Source organism: Etheostoma spectabile, chromosome 5 (genome assembly GCF_008692095.1).
Source record: "Etheostoma spectabile isolate EspeVRDwgs_2016 chromosome 5, UIUC_Espe_1.0, whole genome shotgun sequence".
Lineage (NCBI taxonomy): Eukaryota > Metazoa > Chordata > Actinopteri > Perciformes > Percidae > Etheostoma > Etheostoma spectabile.
Genome location: NC_045737.1, coordinates 7,486,065 through 7,507,292, shown reverse-complemented (window position 1 = coordinate 7,507,292; position 21,228 = coordinate 7,486,065). Strand labels below are relative to the sequence as shown.

The 21,228-nt window shown below is 42.2% G+C and overlaps 1 protein-coding gene across 1 annotated transcript in view; it reads right to left on the bottom strand.

The window, feature by feature from the left end:
• Positions 1-553: 553 nt before the first annotated feature.
• The window catches only part of LOC116689335 (transcription factor COE2-like), a 32,185-nt gene continuing 11,510 nt past the window's right edge, over positions 554-21,228 (bottom strand). The window contains 10 exon segments of the mRNA XM_032515875.1: positions 554-2,171; positions 2,351-2,521; positions 2,633-2,815; positions 2,911-3,085; positions 3,659-3,724; positions 4,257-4,345; positions 4,495-4,621; positions 4,884-5,014; positions 7,124-7,265; positions 8,797-8,878. Of these exon segments, the coding sequence (XP_032371766.1) occupies positions 2,140-2,171; positions 2,351-2,521; positions 2,633-2,815; positions 2,911-3,085; positions 3,659-3,724; positions 4,257-4,345; positions 4,495-4,621; positions 4,884-5,014; positions 7,124-7,265; positions 8,797-8,878 (1,198 nt within the window). The 3' untranslated portion in view covers positions 554-2,139.

Below are 21,228 nucleotides of genomic sequence, written 5' to 3'. Positions count from 1 at the left end.
ATGTCAAGGCATGTGTGTGTGTGTGTGTGTGTTTTAAGAGAGAGAGAGAGAGAGAGAGAGAGAGAGAGAGAGAGAAAGAGATGGAGAGGAGGAGGCCACGTTGGAGGGAGACTCATGTGGTTCTCACTTGGGCCCCCAGAGGCTTGGTCCTCAGAGAAAAGCAGGCTTATTGAAGAGGAGAGAGATGGGGGGGGTGTGTTGTTGTTTATCTTGACATGCTCTACTCAGTCTTTAACGCTCGCATCACAATTAAGATGCTGCGGCTCATCAGCTATGTATACAAAACAGTGTAGCAAGCTGCACGAGCACACAGGTGATGGGCACAGTCAAAAATAGATCCAGCCCAACCCTGAGATGTGGAGGCTTGTAGAACCAGGACATTTTCAAATAATACAGTGGTGTGTGTGTGGTGTGTGTGTGTGTGTGTGTGTGTGTGTGTGTGTGTGTGTGTGTGTGTGTGTGTGTGTGGTGTGTGTGTGTGTGTTGTAAAATAAGTTAGTGTGTAATTCTGTGTTCCCTGCAAGAACTAAAAACACTTAAACCAACATCAGTAACGTTTTTCGTATTTGTTTTATTTGGAGCACAAAATATAATTACACCTTGAGACTTGAGATATACAAATCACATTTGCACCATTTTTTGTACCGGTTCAAAAAAAGGTGGCTTCAAAAAACATAATAATAAATTGCTAATAATTTTTTTAATAAATAAAAATTAACCAAACTCTAAAAACAAATTTGCAAATGTCATCTACTCTGTGTTCTTAGTTTTCACATCCTGAGAATGAAGTTTGTGTTGTGATGACAGAAATCAATGAGTACAGAGAACAGCATGATATGGGTTAATGAACACCTAATATGCCCTGTTCTTCAATTGAGCAGTTTGTGCTTTCATTTACTGTACTGCATAGTGACTGGAGACCTGAACTGGGTTGAGAGGTTTAAAATTAAACTGTAAAATCTGTAAGCTATAGTCATATAAATTTGCAATGTTGAATGAAATAATATCAGGGCAATGGTGTGACAAAGCATGCATTATAAGTGAAATTAAAAAGGATAAGGCTAACTAACATTTTTCCTTTACAGGACAATAACCTCCTTCAGATGTGAACACAATATTAAGATTTTGTTATGCAAGAACCTGAAAACTGGGGACGTTTTGTTCCAAAAAAAGTGTGTTATTGTTATGTTCTCCGCCATATTTCCCTATGATCATTCAGCAAATTCATTTGCAATTGTTGAGATAACTTTATTTCAGTAACAGCTGGAAAAGGACCACTTTATAAAAACACGTTTATATTATACCCTAAACTACCTATAATAAGTTAAATTGCTTGTTCTTAAATAAATCAATATATGAATTCCTTTAGTAATAACCATTGAGACAAAGAGTTCTTCCCTTGTAAAACCGCAGAGATCAGAAAAAAAATAAAGGGTCTATTTTTCTGGAATGTAAATTGTCTTCAAAAAGTCTACTACAAAAAACTTCTCGCTAACTCACAGACAGTGCACTCACATGGCATTTAAGTCCATACACAGACAAATAGCACCCTGCTTCTTCGAGCTTCATAGAGTCCGTCAGTGCTCTCACAACGCGTCCCGTACGTCTCTGGCCTGGGTCTGGAAAGGTTGTTGGAAGAATATCACATACTGCATGTGATAGCAGGCCAGAGGTAAATACAGATGCTTTTGAATCTTCAGTTCTCCTTTTATTTCCTTTCAAAACGCAGACGCTTCGTCACTCACACACACACACACACACACACACACACACACACACACACACACACACACACACACACACACACACACACGCACACGCACACACACAGCAATACATGGTTCAGTCTGGTGCTGTTAGCTACAGACAGAGAAGTTTTGTTTGTCTGTAGTTGTGGATAAAGTAATGTGCTCTGCCTCTGGAGTAGATGGCTGGTCTTTGGACATTTTCGTACCCCGTCCTGTTCATCCACCTGGATGAAAGAGGGACTACGAAATGGCGGGTGTGGGGGGGGGAGCTCAGGAGGGAAAGTTATACATGGTCGCTAGTGATCAATTTTCCATTTTTCCCTTCCCTCTTAATGCCAAAAGAGGGGCTAAGTGAAGCATTGGTCTGGGGTAGATTGGAGTGGGTGCTTTGCTACATCGGGGGAGCAACCAGGCCCGTCATCGCTGGAGAGAAAAAAATATACAAAATCTATGATTCTAATCAATCAGGTCTTGCATTATTGTACATCCAGCAACTTCTTTTCCGTCTTGTTCAGTCAAAGCTTTTCGAGCAGTTAGTACAAGAGGTTAGACTGCATTCGTGAGTTCAGACAGGGGGGTCAGATAGTGAGTTGGATGGCTACCTCTGAAGCTGTTCCCCCCTGAGGCGGGGCAGGCGGGGGAGGGAGAGCCCTGGGGCCTGAGGACGGGAGCAAAAGCACTCTTCTGTTTAGCAGCAGACGGGAAGGAAGAAAAAGGCAAGAGAGACGAGGAAGAGCTGGAGCTTCCTGGTATAGTCGGGCTGGAGGGCATTACTGTGGGAGAGAGAGAGCAACAATCAGTCTCAAGTCTGAATATCACAACGGACTCAGAAATGTGAGGTTAATCACCACAGAAAATCAGTATAGATCATAAAAAGGTCTTACTGTAGGGAGAGCCTGTGGGGGAGGCGCTGCTGAAACCAGGAGAGCCAGGTACTCCTAGACTGGTCATGGGAACTGTCCCATAGCCTCCAGTCATCCCTCCGCTGCCCCCGTAGCCTGACTGCTGAGGAGTGGAGGCTGATGGGTAACCCCTTGGAGACAAGCTGCTGGAATTTCGAATGTAACCTGGAAGAAAAATGAAAAGGTTGGGTCTGTTCTGAGCTTCATTAGTGGGAAAAAAAAACCTAAGTAGTGAATGGTTTATGCCCCACTCTGCTCACCTTGGCTGCTCTGTCCATGCTCCCCGATGCTGACGCCCAACTGAGAAGGATAGGAGCCCAGGCCCATGACACTGCCGTGGGCTGGTGAGCTGGGCAGCGCCTGCAGCTGACTGTGAGGACGGGGGACACTGTAGAGCGCCTCGGCGATGTCGGCCGCACGTTTCAGCAGCATGTCCTGCAGGAGACACGATGACACAGAGTTTAGCAATGGCTCGCAGTGTCACAGATACAGAGAGAAGCCAGGTGATGCGCTCTTTAAGCTGTCAAGATGTTACCTGTGTAACCCCACGCGTCTATAACCTGACAGGAAACAGGTGAGCTTAAAAAAATCCCTAAAGCTGTGTTTGTCTTAGCTATGTCCAATTAGTCCACTTTCCAGCCACTTTTTGGCAGCTGAGTCAAATCTTAGATGTTGAAGCTTCCTGACACACAAACACTGAAAAACTGAAGCAGAAACATCTGCTCAGAACTGTAATAACATGCTGACAAAAAACACCTATCTCAAGCAGGTTTCCAATCCCTGCGAGTTAATTACTGAAATGCATGAAACAGTGGCTGCCTCGAAAGTAGGAAGTTGAGTAAATAATGGTAGGCTTTGGAAAATGATCAGTAGTTGATTGTGTAAAGTATACACAATTAATATGTAATGGGCTAAAACTTGCAAAATCACTGGTGTAGTCATGTATATATATGTACATATACATGGTAAAGTATTTTGGAACATTGAATCAAAGCTGTTACTGTTCACCTGATTACTGTGTGGATTTCCGTACAGGGCCTCCACAAGATCTGCCGCTCTCTTCAGGAGGATCTCCTGCAAAAAACAGATTTTATTACATTAATATCTTGATATGACTGCAGCATGCCAAGGGATTCTAATGACCTTTGAAGAAATCTCACTAATGTCTGACATCCCAAGGAAACCATTTTATATCTCCAAGAGAGGAACTTTATTTCTTCTATGCAAAAGAAATCAGTCAGGATTCCTGCACTCTCATCTTTAGAAGAAATTATAGTAAACAATTGCAATGAGAGGGAAACATTGATAGCTAGACTTGAGACATGGAGGACTTAAAAAAGGGACATTTCAGAAAACGACTGAAAGGAAACGTGCGATGTATCTCAGGAAAAAACGGCAGACTCTAATTTAAAGCAACTCCAATTTAGTTGTCTGATGCAGACATACATTACTCCTGTTAAATTCAATAAATATTACAGTAATACACCTGTGCTTTAAGGTTGAAAACTGTAATTGCAATAAAAATCTTTTATAAAAAACACTGTTAAAAAGATGGACCATGCACATTTCCTTGAAAAATCAACATGATTATGAGTATGTCTCCAACCTTGGCTAGTTTCTCTGGGTCACCAGGATGTCGAGGAATGACCTTTTGAAGACGTTGGAAACCGTAGTCTATAGTTGGCTCATTCAGGGCTGAAAAAAGAAACATAATAAGAGTAAGCATAAAAAAAGCAACGTACATTGCAAATCAAATCTTGTGTAAAGTTTATTTAAATGTCATGCTTGAATACCTGTGTGCCATTGTAAGTTTAAACAAAGCACACAATGGGTTGTTTAAATACCTGTATAGATGAAGCGTCCAGGTGCTCCCTTGCAAAATTGTTTGGATTTATAAGACAGTGTGACCTCCACGACCCCGGGGATGTGTCGAGGAGGTGTCTGGACACGGATAGCGTGCGGCGTGATTAGCTGAGGGAACAGAGGACGGCAATTGTATCACAAAACAGCAACAAATTATCCCCCCCCCCCATGCCCGGTAAATATTTAGGCTAACAGAATACTGTGGAAAGATTAATTTGTGTAGACTGCCCATAAATCATCTAAATAATGAGACAAGCCATATGCTATATTTATATATATATATATATATATATATATATATATGTATCATTTCAAAAATACACTTCAGACTTTACCATCATTAGTGAGATACTTTGGAGACAATTCCTACCTCACTCCATACGAGCATGCTGCCAAACACCACCTGCAGCCCGTCAAAGAAGTTCTCCCCGATGACGATGACCATGGCCCCCCCGGTGGTCCAGCCCTCACTGGGGCTGATGGCTTTGATACACGGGGTGGCTGTACCGGAGAGCAAAACAAGAGTTACTCCGAGGGTTTCATTGCAGGATGTACACCAATTTAGTTTGTTCAGGCTACATCTAAAAGGTAATCTAAAAGCAAACATTATTTTGTGGCTACTTTATTCTATCTATGTAGCTTTTAACCATGAATACCACCACCAACTGCATGAAGATCAGGGTGTTTTAGATCCATGTCAATTATAAGTCAAAAATCACATGACCTGCAATACTATAGAGCAGTAATTAAAGTTCCAGTGAAATAAAATGTGGGAGTAAAAGAGTATAACAGTGTAAAAACGTAAGGGCCCTATCTTGCGCTCAGCGCAATTGACTATGTACACCGACGCGTGTATCATTCCTATTTTGCGCCAACTTTTCCTCACATTGGTAAATTAGGGGATGGACTTGCACACTCGAAAGGAAAACGCGTTCGTGCAAACGTTCCTTAATGCTATTTTGCAGTTTCAGATTCAATTCCGCCACAGATGAGGAAAACCCTAGTCTAAAGTCAGTGGCTAGTTAATCAGATGCTATTTTAAGGACACGTGCTTGGCCGTAATGTGGAGTGTGCACAATGCACATATGCTTTGCTTCTCTCACGGACCCCGAAATTTCCATTTTTGCAAACCATACATAAATACAAGGAAAAATATGACCTTGTTTAACAGAACATTTTCATGAATCGTGGATGTGTTGATGCCATAAATGAAGAACTATTAGAGGACTTAAGGCGATGATGATGCATGTGCCGATGCCACTTAACCCAAAGCAGCACAGGAGAGGAGAGACAGAAGAGATGCATCGTTTATAGTGAGGTAATCTCTGTCTAATGTTAGACCACATTGAAAAAATCTCCATTCATTCATAACCCTCTCAAAATCAACAGCAAACATCGGTCTCCTCTGTTGTGAACTGCTCCTGGCGTGTGCGCCCATGGATGTATTAAGAGTGTGCACCTAGATAATCCACCATTATAAAAGCAATCCGCCATGGAACAAGTGCGCCTCCTTTTAAAGGGAATGTGAAATAACGCTCTGATTAGTTTGTTACACATTACGCAAAAAACTACACCTATGAGTAATGTAGCTACTTCAGACCAACCCATTTTAGACTTGCGTTGGGCGCAACAGTTATTTATTCTGCAGGTATAATAGCTACAGCGCCCGAGATCCAGCCATAAAGCTAAGGGCCCTAAATCACACTGAAGTATATATATGGAAGCATCACTAACATGCAGGAAATGGACCCTGTGAACGTGTGTTGTTATGGTATTGTAAATATTGATACACTTTACTTGACGTTTTCTACATAAGAGTGACATGAGAATGTCATGAACATATGAACCCTAACTCCAACAATAACCATAACTTGTCATGACAAAACTGAATGACACTTGACAAAAGAAGCATTATGTCAAAAACGTTTACGGCTTGTTTATAACGTTTCAGGACATGTTCATGAAAGTGTCATGTCACTCTTATGTAGATACCTTCAAGTTAAGTGTAAAGGGATATTTTAAGGTTGAGGCTGGCTGCTGTGAAGATATTTTCAACTACTTTAGAAGTACTGGGTAAGTATTCGGAAGAACTGTCCAGCAGTCCATCATGTTTTATGTGTAAAATATGAATCAACAAAGTAACTCCTTAATATGGCTGTCAGATAAATGTAGTGTAGTAAACTACAAAATGTATTATAAAATAGCATAGGTTTGTGAGTATTGTTCTTGAATATGTACTCTTAGTTACAGAACTGCACCACAGGAAAATGTATAATGTGTTTCTTGGTTTAGAGATAATGGATCTTACCCGATATTAAATTGTGTTCTTTGCGCTTAAATAAATGGATTTAAGATCATATTTTATTATCAACTCTGCTTTTTATGAAGACAAGCATTTAATTAATACATTAATTAGCTCAGTTAATGACCTCAGTAGCGCCACTGGTTATGTTTGAAATATCACGGTGATTATGAATGGACATTAAGCAACTCAAGTACCTGCTGTTACAGTATGTACCATGTTTCTGAGTGTGAATGATGAAGTAGACATGTACTAAAATAACAAAAATGATAAATGGGGTGTGACATTGCTGTGTGTCTGTGTCTCACCATATTCCATAGAATTCTCGACGGACTCGCCCGGCTCCAGTCTGCGGGCCCTCCGACCGTGTTTTGAGTTGTTGTGGACGAACATGTTGTCGGACACTGCTAGAACGTGGCCGTCCACACTCACAGTGCTGGACAGGACCACCTGAAGGAAAGAGAGGAGGAAGATACACGAGTGTTAGTGCACGACTTTAGACAACATGCTGCGAGGCACTGTCTCCGGTTACAACAGCAAAATCCCTAAGCGACACTTTGTTTCGGCATACAGGTGATAGTAGTATTTCTCAGTAGGTAATGTGACATTCCTGGGATCTTCATATGTCTGCATTCTTCTGGTGATGACACTGCTCATACACCCCTCGACACACACACACACACACACACACACACACACATACACACTGTCTCCATATGGCCTCTCCACTGCCTAACGTTTTGATTCATACAGCATGCAGCAGCTTCATCGTTGTCTCCTCCTGATCCTTCAATGACACCACACATATGGACCAAATCTTCCATTTTTGCCGGCCGTTAAAGCAGTGGATGATATATAGTGGCCCTAATTTGATTTTCTGGCCACAGCATGTGGGTGTCCCATCCCACATCTGCCTTACATGGATGACACACATTTAATTAATGAGAGAACACTTGTAGGTCTTTCTCTTCGGATGTTTATGAGAGTTGATGTGATACTGTTTTTGAAAGTCACTATAATTTTATTTAAGATTTAGTTTAAGAGTTAGAAGGACCAGGTCAGTGAGAAAAAAGTCACATTTAAATTTAACATTAAACTAAAAATATTCTTAATGTGCGTTTTTAGGAAATCAAACGGCAAAGATAAAGCCTTTCACTCCTTTCGAAATAAACACATGGCAGTAATTTTGCAGGTGAAGGAACATAAGAAAGAAAAGGAGAAAAAGCATATGTGCTATAAGTGGTGGAAAGGGAGGGGAACATAAAGGAAAATAACTGTAAATTATCGATCAAGCAGCAGACTCCCGTCCAGCTCTGATCACCTTTTAACCCAGAGATGAGAGTCTTGGAGAGCCCCCGTGTGCTCATAACTTCTCTGCATGTGTCACATCCCAGTTAAAGCAAACATGATGGAAGATAGAGGGAGCACGAAGAAGGGGAAGGGACGGAGGGTATGCTGGGAGAAGGAAAATGCCAGACAGGGGCCGCTGGTGCTGAAAGACGGCAGAGGAAGTGGGGCGGGAGTGTCCCCTGTGACCACTTCCTGGGTCACGGAGCATGACCTCCTCCATCTGGAGCCAATCACTCAATTCTTGACAACTTCCTGAAACACCTCAACATATTTCCTGCATCCCAGCGACCAAAACTCCCACATATCTATCTCTAACTTTTCATTTGTCTTTCCATCTCTCTGACTCCTTATTGATTTTTAACTTTCACCTCTAACTCCCTCCTCAGTGTCTTCAATTGGAAAGTCTTGTCCAGAGATTTACTATGTAAGAGGTTGTGACAATAATGCTACTTAGAACAGACAAAAAATTAATGAATAAATTGTTCTATTAAGATGGAGGGCTCTGAAGGGGGTATGTTTACCAAAAGTGTAATATATATATATTTTTAATTTAATTCCTACATTCATGCCCACATGGCCCAACCTTCCGTCTTCCCACTCACACACATTCTTTTTTACCATTCTTTCGTACCTGAAATCTCCTCATATCCCTCGGGTTTCCCGCTGTCTTCAGACAATTCTGGTTACATTTCAGGAAAAACTTCAAGAAAAACCTGCAAAGGTAAATAAGAGGACACGTGTTTGTACATCAGCAACTGAAAAAAAAAACATGCAAGAATCATGTATATGATTATCTGCTACCCTGCAACACACTGGCAGTCAAAGAAGACTTTCAGTATTTTTCAGAGACAGGTCTTGGATGGATGGTGTGCGCATGTGTGTGTGCTTATTTATATGATTACAGGTCTGACATCAATCGCAGCTGTTTAGCTTAGTATTTAAGTCAATGTTATTACACTTTCAATCAAATGAGGAGAATTTGAAGCACAGTCCGGTAAAAGCGCTGCTGTATTTCAAAGTAAACTGGAGACAGTGATGTATGCCAGGGGACTCAGGGGACTGTGATATCCTGCAATGCCGTATTTGAACCCCCACATGGGAATGGAGAGGGAACGAAGTAGAGACAACTACAGAGAAAGTGAAATGAGGAAATGGAAAAAGGAAGGTAGTGATAGAGGCACAGGCACTAGTGTGGACATGTATTTTGTTTTCAAGTATATGTGTCTCATTATGTATGTGAGTGCACTTTTGAGGGTGATGGCTGTGGAGATTGAGAGAGGCTGAAAAAGAGCGAGATGCAGCCACTGCTATACCAAAGAAAACCTGAGAGAAAGGAGAGATGGAGACTACGGAGAGAGACTCCAAATCCCAGGTGTACACAGTTCGGCAACACAGCCCGCTGCCATGGCAACGCAGCTCTGCCGCAATCCCAAAGTCCCCATGCTGAGAAGCAAAGACAGCGATGGGAAAGGGAAGGCAACAACAAGAACACATTCCATCGCTGAAACACAGTGAGGAGGGAGACTTGGCAAGGTGAGATGCAGGAAAGATTATAAAAAAGAGTGCAGGTGCGGACAAAAGAAGAGAAGATCTACACAAATCTAAGAGTAAGAAAAATTGTAAGGCAGAAGATGTGCGTTACATGACAAAAAAAGAAAAATGAGCCTGGAAGTGTTGTGGTTTTATGATAGAATTATGGCATTAGCAAATATATAGCCTTCAAACCAGATGTCCACTCGCAGAGAACACATTGCACTCTGTCTTGCCAATGAAAAACCCATCCATTAATGTTCCAATTAAGCAAACAACAACAGTGCTGAAGAAAAATGCTGCAGAGGGAGGCAGTGGTTTTGGGCTACATGATTAGCTTCAATCCCACCCACACTGTGCTCTCTGAAAATATAAGTCTTCCTAATGGAGAGCGGTTGTTTGGAGAGGAACTACATATTGGCCCCAAAGCCCTGAACCCTCCCATCGAATACTAATCTCTCCCTCATTCTGTCAGCTTTTACTCACTATTCTTCCATCACTCGCTCCAGCTTCCTCCCATGCGAACGGGACCTGGCAAGTAACTAGCTCCGAGTTCCAATAGTGTGTCCAATATTTCTTGATTTGAGCTATTTCATCGGAGGACAATCAATATTGTTGTTGGCAGAGGGTGATTATAATTTATCAGGGAAAGCTCGGACATCCAAGCTCAAAGCTGAGCTAGACCTCAGTTTTGGGTGAAACATGTAAAACTGCACATTTGTGCCTCTCTCGATTCCTTCTTCCATTTCTTTGCTCGTCAATCTGACTTTTTTGTCCTTCCTTACTTGTATAACACCATGACAGTATCGGTTTAACGTGATTTAAAATCACTATATGTACAGTACATTACTAAGGAAAGTTATACAGTTTGTTTCCGGAATCTAAAAGGGTACCACAATTGGTGTCCTGTTTCATTTTACTGCCTTCTTTGAGGGTTATATTGTATGTAGGTTTTATCCTGGGCAATGATTCTTGCAATATGGCTCATTTGAAAGGCTAAAGCCATCATTTATAAGGAGGTAAATCAGTACAGAGACCACTTTTTGTGGTTTAAGTGCCCATGGCCATGGTCTGGCTGTGGTTTATCCACAATCATTTCCTTCCAACTTGCTTGTCAACCACTTAATGTTCATCTAACCAGCAGTCATCATTCATTTGACTGACTGACATGATACAACATGCAGTGATGCCTCAGATAGCGATATCACAACCCTAATTGAGAGGTTGTCTACATCCACCTCAGGCTTTGTGCACTTTCTAAAGGGGTTCTTGACCTTGTTTGTTGACTTCTTCTCATCATTCCCTGTTCGTATGACACCAGATGCCTTACACACACAGAAACACACATTCACATGCATGCATGCACACTCTAATACACCGACACCCCCACCTTTTGCCCCCCTCCCAAAAACCCATTGAGTCAACTTTTCACCCCCCTCAGTTCGGACGCACACAGCTGCAAATGCTGAAATTAAAGCGAGACATTGACGCATATATTAGCATGCATTAGCCGCTTCCCTCTGCCCACTTAACATGCAAATCTCCCAGCCCCGTCGCCTCGCACCTTCTGCCACACATTCATTTGCTGAATTATAATTAGACTAATCTTGCATAATTAATAAGAAGTCGAGGACCCTCTGTTTTTTATCCCCTCCTCTATTGTGGTCGCAAAAGTTTAATATTGCTGTTGTTTGTTTTTGTTTTGGTAATGTAATACACCCACACACCTCCCCATCCAGAGGGAAGAGATGAGGAGAACATGCAGAGCATCGGAGGTGATCTTCATGTCACAGGGAAATTACAGAGAAAGGCTGTTTTCTAAGAACTCCAGTAGCTTACGCATGTTTATATTTAAAGTGTGCCTTGTTCTTTACATTCACAGAATATGCTGTTCAATAAAGCAGGTGTAGAATGATAATTCTATTTGTTTAAAACATAGTAAAGTGACTAACATAGTGCAAATAAAGATAATGAAAAAACTTGTCAACTCGTTTATACTGTAATGATAATTATTTTTTTTTCCCTTGCTAGCGAGTCAATTTTGCAAAACTGAACAGCCTGTAGAAAAGCCTTATTTAAGCTTATAACAGAAAGGAGCATTAGATTACTAAGAAATGTGATGAAATTTGATAAAAGGCCAACTCCTCATGATTTATGTTGTAACTTATTGAGGACAAATTGGAAAAGTAATTGAATTTCACAGAATTAACTGTGGAAAGCAATGGAAACCAAGTTTTATCTTCCACAACATCTACCCTCCACAGACACACTTAAGACAGGAAACACAAACAAAACATAGACCCAGGTCTTAAACCTTGGGATCGTTTTCCACTGTGGCACCACAGGGACTGTTTTTTTCTTTTCTGTCTTCACTTCTGCATCTCTGTCAAGGCCGCCAATCCCTTTTGTCTGCATCTGCTTCAGTTCCCAAGACAAAACACAAGCCTCTCAGTGTGAGGCGGACATCCCAATAGTGACCACGAGCTTAACTAAAACTGGTTCAACGACCAACCAGCAAGTCCCGACACAAAGAACAATATTAGAAATGCAGTTTTTGGAAAAATTTCACCCCTCAGTGTGGAACCTCAGTTTCACGTTTCTCTGTCTGTTGGGGCATCTGTTACACATAAGTGTTACACACTGTGCTTTACATATGGCCTTAATCATGCAACGAGCACCTAAGCAGCACAGGACCCCTAACAAAAATGTTCATAGGTATTCATCAGCACTAATCACTGTTGACATAAACTGCCTTTTCACATAGACATAAAACACATCGCCCTCTGTGCTCATTGTAAATGAAGGTTTACTGGTAGCAGCAGTTCTTGAAGCATGTGATGCAAAATGCTTTAATGCAGAGTTCAAGTTAGTTAGCAGCACAGCTAGAAAATGTTCTCCACTTGTCTCCTTTTCTGGGATTTGGCTTTGGCCTTCCAATTTTGGATTACTGTGTCAAAGAAGGTACATTTATGCTTTGATACAAATATTTAGGAGGGGATATTTTAAGGAAAAGAAGGAGGAGATTGTCACAATTTTTTCCGCAGACATTGATGCCCTGCTGCTCAGACATAGGCAAAGTAGTGAGGTGGAGACAGAAAAAAGAGCTGCTCCACTTTGTACATTTAACCTTTAGCCCCTCCACAATGCACAATAGTTATTGATTGTAAGAAATCAATAGAGAGATCAGAGCAATAGACGAAGAGAATGATGGCAAAGAGGGGAAGCAAATACAGAGGAAGACAGGGAGAATGTTGGTGTCCTCTATTCAGGGCCATCACTCATCAGACATCCTCTCCATCAACTCCCCCCCCCCCCCCCCACAACACACAAGAACTCTAAAAAAACAAAACAGTGTCCTGACATCGAGGTGGAGGGGAGCTGAGGGGAGGGCAGGGAGGGTGGGAGGAAAATTAGGAAACCAGATGTGAAGCATTAAAACATACTGACATGCTGAGGGCCTTCCTCTGCCACACTCACACACTGAGAGCACTAACTCATACAGCAGGCCCAGATATGTGCACGTATGCATGCATATGTCACACGCTGGCTGTACAAACCACACACACATTCACGCGTGATTTCACAGGAAAACACACCAAGACAAATACCGATCTGCAAGCCACCATGTGTGCACAATCAATCATGCAAAATTTTACACATTTGCAAAAACCATGCCTCGAAAACAAATGTCTAAAAGTCATGTGTATGTACTTGCAAGCTGATGTTCAACAAAACATGTAAGTAATTGGCCAAAAACACGCTGCAGCTTATGGCTATGTGCTAGGATTTGGATAAACCAGTGTTGATCTAAGCATGTTTAACGGCAAAGCACACATCTACAGATGGGTCATCACGCATCAGTGTATGGATATGCGTCCAATTAGTACATGTACCCTGGCCGAGGAACAGCCGGGGGGGAGGGATGGAGGTGTTTTGTTTTCCTCCATGGGGAGAGCTGTGTTTGGGGGATGGAATGGGGAGGTGAGGTGGGGGATAGTAATAAATACCCCTGGACCCGGGTCCCCTGGCAGACTGGAAGCTAGACTGGTCACCAGGGTTAACACCCGGGGCACATGACCTTTGACACTGCTAATGGGGCACAGAAACCCCTCCATGAACTGATACCCCCTCTGTCGCATACCACCACAGGACCTTTCACACCAACCTCCCAGTCCAACCCCCTCCTCCGCCTCCTCCCCCTAAAACATACAGGGATATCTGTGGCATCAGATTCACTCGCCTTTCACCAGCAAACATCTCAGAGCCAAACTGACTCCATGGTAGTATTTTCTTCCTTTGTTGTAACAGCTTGTATAACGCACATCCAGTCATCAATCAAACAGCTGTAACCTTTCGGATTTTTACAAGATTGTCACAGTTGAAACCTGTATCCACTATCTACAGATTATCAAATGATGGTCACCACATAACCGTGTTGTCCAGTAGTTTCTCAGTGACGTCAGTGTTTATCCTGTATGACTTTAAACGCCATCTGTATACAAATGGTGTGGTAGAAAAAGTATTCAGAAGTTTCACTAAAGTAACAGTGCTCATTATACAATCTTAATCTTATCAAAGTAATCAGTAACTATAACTGTCAAATGAATGCAGTGGAGTAAAATGTACAATTAATGTAGTAAAAGTATGCAGTAGAAGAAAATGGTAATACTCAAGTACTTTAAAATTGCACTTAAGCACAGTTGTTGAGAAAATATACGTAATTGCTTTCAACCACAGAAGGGCTATCAACTCAGTAATCAGTATCAACTTTTTTGGAACAGTAGCACATCGAAGACTGAACCGATGCAATATCAGATTCTTAGTTTTGTTTTGCTCATTCAGATAACCACAGATTTAGATAATAATTTGCTTATTTTAGACTGTATTATATTCAGGCAAAGTTCTTGTCTGACTGCTCGTGTGTATACAAACTTTTACATTTCAGAAATTCAGAAGTTTGCTAAATAAATAAATAATTTGAAGAAAAACATTACAGTCTTTTAAGTAAGGATAGTTTTGATATCTTTAATGTCCCCTAAAATAGCTGCACTAGATCAAATAAATTAAATTACAAATCCTCTCTTAATCATCAGTGGTAAGATAATGAGAAGGTCAATCGACTCCAGGTAGTCTCGGGCGGACAGCGAGCACATGGGGGAAAACGGCTCTTTATAACTTTGCCTGGCAGATTGGCTGTGCCCCTCCTGGCCTCCTCTCAGTTGCCTCCCAGGCTGGCTTCACCCCTGCAACCTCAGCCCCAGCCCACCCCGCCTCTAAACTTGAGAACTGTGACAAAGCCAAACATTTAAACCACTAGTGCTGATTTATAGAGCTTTTTGCTCTGTAAAACATTCAGGCTTGCCACCGCAAAAGTGGCTGAGGCACGGCGGAGCTGCGAGAAACAGAGGGCTGAGGGGAGAAAAGCAGAAGGATGGGAAGGGTACACAAGAGGCACTTGAGTGTTTCAACGAGATATCTCCTGGGTGTTAAAGTGTTTTACTGCATTATCTCTCGCTAGCTGCTAAATGTGCGTCTCAACAATTTAAAATGAATGAAAGTTTCAGTCTCCCAAGCTCAGCCAAAAGCATAGACTGCATACAAAGCTTGGCCACATGGGACTGTGGTCAGACTGCCAAATAGATGGATATGGATAGATATTCAAAGTCTGCAGAACATGAATTCACAACCAGGACAGGGAATAGAAGTCCCAACAGTGGCCTCACCTCTCCCAGCATGCTTGGTGTGTCCTGAGGGACAAGGATTCAAAATAAACTCTCAACTGTCAAGTAGAGGAACGGAGCACCCTCTACAGCTGAACAGATTTCAAACATACAAGGTCATCTGCAATACACCAACACTAATCTTGCTTTCTCAATACCCTTTCAATCAATCAGCCACTAATCAGATTTACCAATAACATGTGTATATCAAAGCTCGACCTGAACCTCTCTCAGAGAAGAACAATGAATCTGGGATGGATGCCACCGAGAGGGAGAGGAGAGGAAAGAGAAGCAACAACAGAAGGAGAAGAGATGTCTTCTTAATTAGCCAGTAATGATAAGATCTGACAAACAACATCTGTTTCCAGAAAGAGAGAGAAGGGGGGGGGGGGGGATAGGATGGAGGACGAAAGAGAGAGAGGCAGCTGAGAAACCTGTGAAGCCTAGACAACAGGGACCTGCTTGTAAGAAAGTAAAGGGGGAGCGGAGGGGATGCGCAAGGGGGGGAGCGCTGTGTAGCGTGACACAATAGAAGAACGGATGAGAAGTATAACAGAAGTGAGGGAAAGACAGAAAGGGGAGATAAATCTGACAGGGTTGAGGGAGTCGAAGAGCCAACCATATGACAGACAGAGGGAGGAAAACAGATCAAAATGAGAGAAAAGGAGGGAGGGAGACAGACGCAAGAGAAGGTGAGCTGGATAATGGTGCTGCAGGAGGAGAAGAAGAACATGTGAAGAGATGGGAATGGAATCACTCAGAGGTCCAGGGTGCTGTAATTTACTGTCCGTGGCTAATACACAGCAAATGTGTGGAGCCGAGGACTGGGAGAGTAGAAGAGGAGCCGGGCGGCGGGGAGGCTGAAGGGAGGGCACGCTGACTGTTGGGGCTCTCAGCATGCCTGCTGGGAGCCTGTCAGCAGTCACATCACCCCTTGCCCTCAGTCCTGACAGATTCATCAGGACCATTACACACACTCATACACCACCACACACAACACACACCCCAACACACACACACACCACACACACACACACACACACACACACACACATGCTTATACATGCATCCAAAATATTATAGTGACAATGCAATTGTTGTTTATGTTTTCCTCCACGTTGGGGAAAACACAACATCTGTTGCATTGAAATATTCAGCGGGCAAAACACCAAAAAACCAGCGTTGATTCCTGGTTTTTTGTAACTTATTATAAGTCTACCCTGCAATCCGTACAATTTAAAAATGTAGATCTATTGTATGAAAACTGTATCTACACAATGTCCTTGTTTTTTTTCATGTCCCACGGGAGGGATAACTATTGCCTTAAACATTGGCCAATAACCATTTTTATTTAAGAAATACAGCAGATGTGTAAATATTAGTGTTGGGAAATGTTTTCAAAAAGTGAAAGGGTGGAGAATTTGTAGAAAAAAACTCATGGGAGAAATGTTGCCCGTCCAGATTCCAGATAAATAGACAGACAAACAAACAAGGTAGCTAACGGGGCCGGCCCAGCACCAGGGGGCATTGTTAAGTCATTAGTGAAATTTAAGAACTTAACACACCAATCCTCATCTCCCACACACACACACACACACACACACACACAGACATGCACGCACACACACACACACACACACTCCACCCACAGCCAAAGAAAACAGCCCTTGTTCCTAAATACCACTACTAACTGGCCTCTGACTCCACACCCACACACACACACACACATGAGATACTGATTACACTGATACAAGATCCCCTTACAAAATAAATGGCAGACGCAGGAATTTCACATGACAAATAAACCCCACAAATACATTTCACACACACATAACCACACACCGCTCATTTGCCAGCGATCTGAAGCACCTCTAAATCACACTAATCTGCCCCCTTCTGATCCTCTGAGTGCCCCTACTTAATCTCTACACTACTCAACCAAAGGTGAACCCTATTAGTGGCCAGACAAATGAGAGGGTTTGCCCCAGCTACTCCGAGAGTGCGAGGCCTTTCAAAGTGTGCCATTGAGCTGCAACTCAGAACTTCCAATTTGCCCCCCCCCCCATCCTCTATGCATCCCACCCACTCTAAAAGTCCCCCTGCTGTTCCTCTACATTAGCCCATTGGTAGTCCATTCCCATTTCCTGTCAAAACATTTCTCCACTTTTCCGACTGCCCCCTCTGTAGGCTCTCTCAAAGAAAACAAACCAGTCCTACTCCTTGTGTCAGGGTTCAAGCCACGACAGCTAACACTGGCTGAAGCGGAGCAAAGGTGACCAAACACAAACTCGGCTCATAACCTACAGCTCATTATACACTTCCTGTGCACACAGGAGTCCAGGATTTCCCAGTTCACATGAGACCACATCGCAGAAAGCTAGTGGCCCCACAAAAGGTCCCTGATCTCCTTTTCAGCAGTCTAACTCTGAGGGATGCTCCCACTGTTTGAAGCAGTCCCTGTCAGTGAATTTGATATTCTAGACATTGCATCGTCTCTGTCTGTCTTTGTGTCATCCTCCCCCTTGTATTGCCCCAAGGGAGGAGCCATCCCTGCGGTCCTGTGCCAGCTGCTCAGTGGTCCAGCTTGTGTGCCGCTCCGCTGTGTGAGGCGGTGTGCACTGGAGCCTCAGGGCCCTGTCGCCACGCTGCCTGGCCCCCTGCCTGAGGTGCTCGCTGACAGGGGGTCTGGAGGGACTGGACAGTACTACCCTACAAGAGAAAGACCTGTGACAGCAGACTGAAGGGACCACTGTGCCTGACTTTGTCTATGTGCATGTATGAATGTGTGGCACACAGGTGATTTATGCATACATAATAACATCAGCATCACTGTGATGCTTCGGATTGTGAGGACCATCCAGCAGCACTACAACATTATCTTGACTTATCATTTGTGGAGTGAATTCTAAATTTTCTTACAACTTGGCCAGTATCCTAAGTATAGTGTAAAATACTATTTTTCTGATTAGTTTGAATATATTCATTTCAACTGTATATTAGAACATAGTGTGCAAGACAAATTAAACACCAGGTTAGCATAGCAACAATTTTCATGCTACAACTAAACAACATTACATAAAGTGACTGCTCCCAAAATTGGTTGTCAGCCCGCCCTGGGTAAATAAAGACAACACACACAGTAGTATCCTTCTATTTATCCCAATAGGTTGTAATGTATAATCAAACAAGCCTCAGTTTTTTTGATACTGTGTTCAATGAGAACACAGTGGTTTCTCCATAAATGCTTATGTATCCAGTAAGTTTTTTTTTTGGAAGAGGGTCTGTTTCAGTTTGCAGCAACTTTGCAAACGTCACCTGCAGCTCTTTCCGCAGCCAAAACTCAAATATGGAGGAAAGAATAGCACCTCCTCCACATCCTCTGCAAGTTGGATGATGAAGTAGGAGAGTGAGCCACTGACATCCTGTTTCAAAGTAAAATATATTAAAAAAACAGGAGGGACATTAGAAACTCAAACTTTATTTCTTAGAAACGTTATTGGCTACACAATGGGATGGTTCACTGCCCATCAGACCTTTAGACAAGTCATCTTTAATAAAATGTAACAGAAAAGGTAATGGGAGTACAGGTACAGCATGCCAGTATCAACAAAGAAAGCTACAGTATGAGTTCCACTCTACAGCTGGAGAATCTTATAATGGGAGTATGAGAAACAATCTCCTAAAATGACATTGTTGTCTTACACATAAAACTCTCAAGTGCATATATGATGACCTAACGGGGCGACTTGGCGGCAGTGTGTAAGTAAGCATCTGGGAAAGGGGAAGAATTCGACCCCTGACACAGTCCAACAAATGTTACTGCATTTATTCTTTGGCTGATGGTTTAATGTTCTTTTCCCAAAGACTTGAAGCTTCTATTTTCTTTTTGGTTGAAGCTGAAGAATGAGGAGGCTGGTGTTCCCCTCCATTTGCAATACAAGGAGAAACTATCTGTCCTGCTGTAAGAACAGGCAGTGAAAGCCCATTCAGAGGCACAGAAGGAAGTGGCCCGCATCATCATATACTGTAATTTGTTTTTAAATATTTTAAGACGCACACACAAACAGGCGGATGGACTAACATGGAAACAGATGGTCAGACTCCCTCTCTGATACACCACAGGCATTTACATACACCAACAAATGATATCTGAATAATTTATTGTCAAACTGTCCAGACGATGTTAATCAGTAAAGAATTATAAAAGACATTCAGTTTTACTGCACCGCAAAACTGGGACTGCGTGCACTTGTGTCTGTACGTTATCATACTGGAAATTGTCTTTGTGTAGGAAAAATAGCTTTGAGAATTAAAATCAGCATGAGGAATTCAAAATAAGAAACATTCAGCCGGGCGATTTTGTACTATCTACTACACATCGATTAGGACTGGGGGAGGGCGGGGGGGGAGGGAGAGACCTGCACTGACTAGCTATAAACAAAGCTGTGGTACATGCACATAACTAGAACCAAGACTACAAACAGATCAATACAACCCACAACCTAAGATTAAGAGTAATGGATTCCTCTTGGAGCCGAGCATCTGAAGTCAAGCCCACGACAACTAATCATTGTTCAAACAGTAAAATGATCAACTCAGAAAGCAACTATTTAAAAGAAAGCACAAAAGACAATGATACTTGCATTCCAGAAAGTTTTAGTTTTTCAGTTCAGTATTTTAAATTTAAAGGTTGACATGCACGAGTGTGTATGAGTCTTTGCGAGGTCATTTTGAGTCAAGGGGAGTGAGGAGCCATATTGACAACATTGGAAAATTCCTATTGATTATTCTCCTTTTCTCTGAGCGCCGGCTTGTTAAAAAAGACCCCTTTTGGAAACACGATCAATTAGTGAGATAGTGCTTGCCATTGATCACCCTCTCTCTCAACCCCCCCCCACCCCACCTTACAAGGCTCTTTCCTTAAGATGGATCCCTCCACACACTCCTTATGACCAACTATTGATCTCAGCTTCTTAGCCAAATATAAAAGCACGCACTCACACTAAGCACTGACCCCTCCCATCCAAACCACACAGTCTAATACTAATACTGACATCTGCTTGTCTCCATTGTAAACCCATGGTCCACTCATAAATACAGAGGCCAGCTTTGGCCCAGAACCAATATAGTTTCTCAGAGGTCAGAGGTCAGCATGGTAATAATGCCACCATTAACAGATCTGCCTAAGTTAATGCTTCTCAGAGAAGAAGAGCTTTACAGAGTAAAAGAAAATTAGAATTATACGTAGGGCTTATTATATTTTTCCTTTCATTGATAAGTTGATTATTGATATCGGTTTAATGAAATAAAACTTAAAAGTATAAAACTGAGAAAAGCAGCAGATTTTCACTTTTGAGGAGATGGAACTAGCCTTTTTGCTTCATAAATGACCTAAACAATCAATTGATCAAAAGATTGATGTCAATTAATTGTCAATTAACCAACTGATTCACTAGTCCGTTCAACACTAAAAAACAAGCCGCCACACAATTCAACAATATTATGGCCAAATGTAAAAATGTTACGTTACGAAATAGAAAAGTATAAAAACACTGATTGCATGAGTTTGAGAGGTTAGAGAAGATTTATGGTGATGAGCCCAGAGAAATCAATTTATCTATTTAACTGATCATCCATTCAGTGAACAAGCCAGTCCATCAGTCTATCTTTGACTGATACTCTGACACTCTCCAAACAGAGAAGTCTATTGAGGGTAGCAGTTCACCAATGTTAGGAGTATACAATTGTAAAACTATTAGACACAGCAGGCAGCAGGACATTAAATAATTCTCTCCCATGTGCAACTTAAGAGT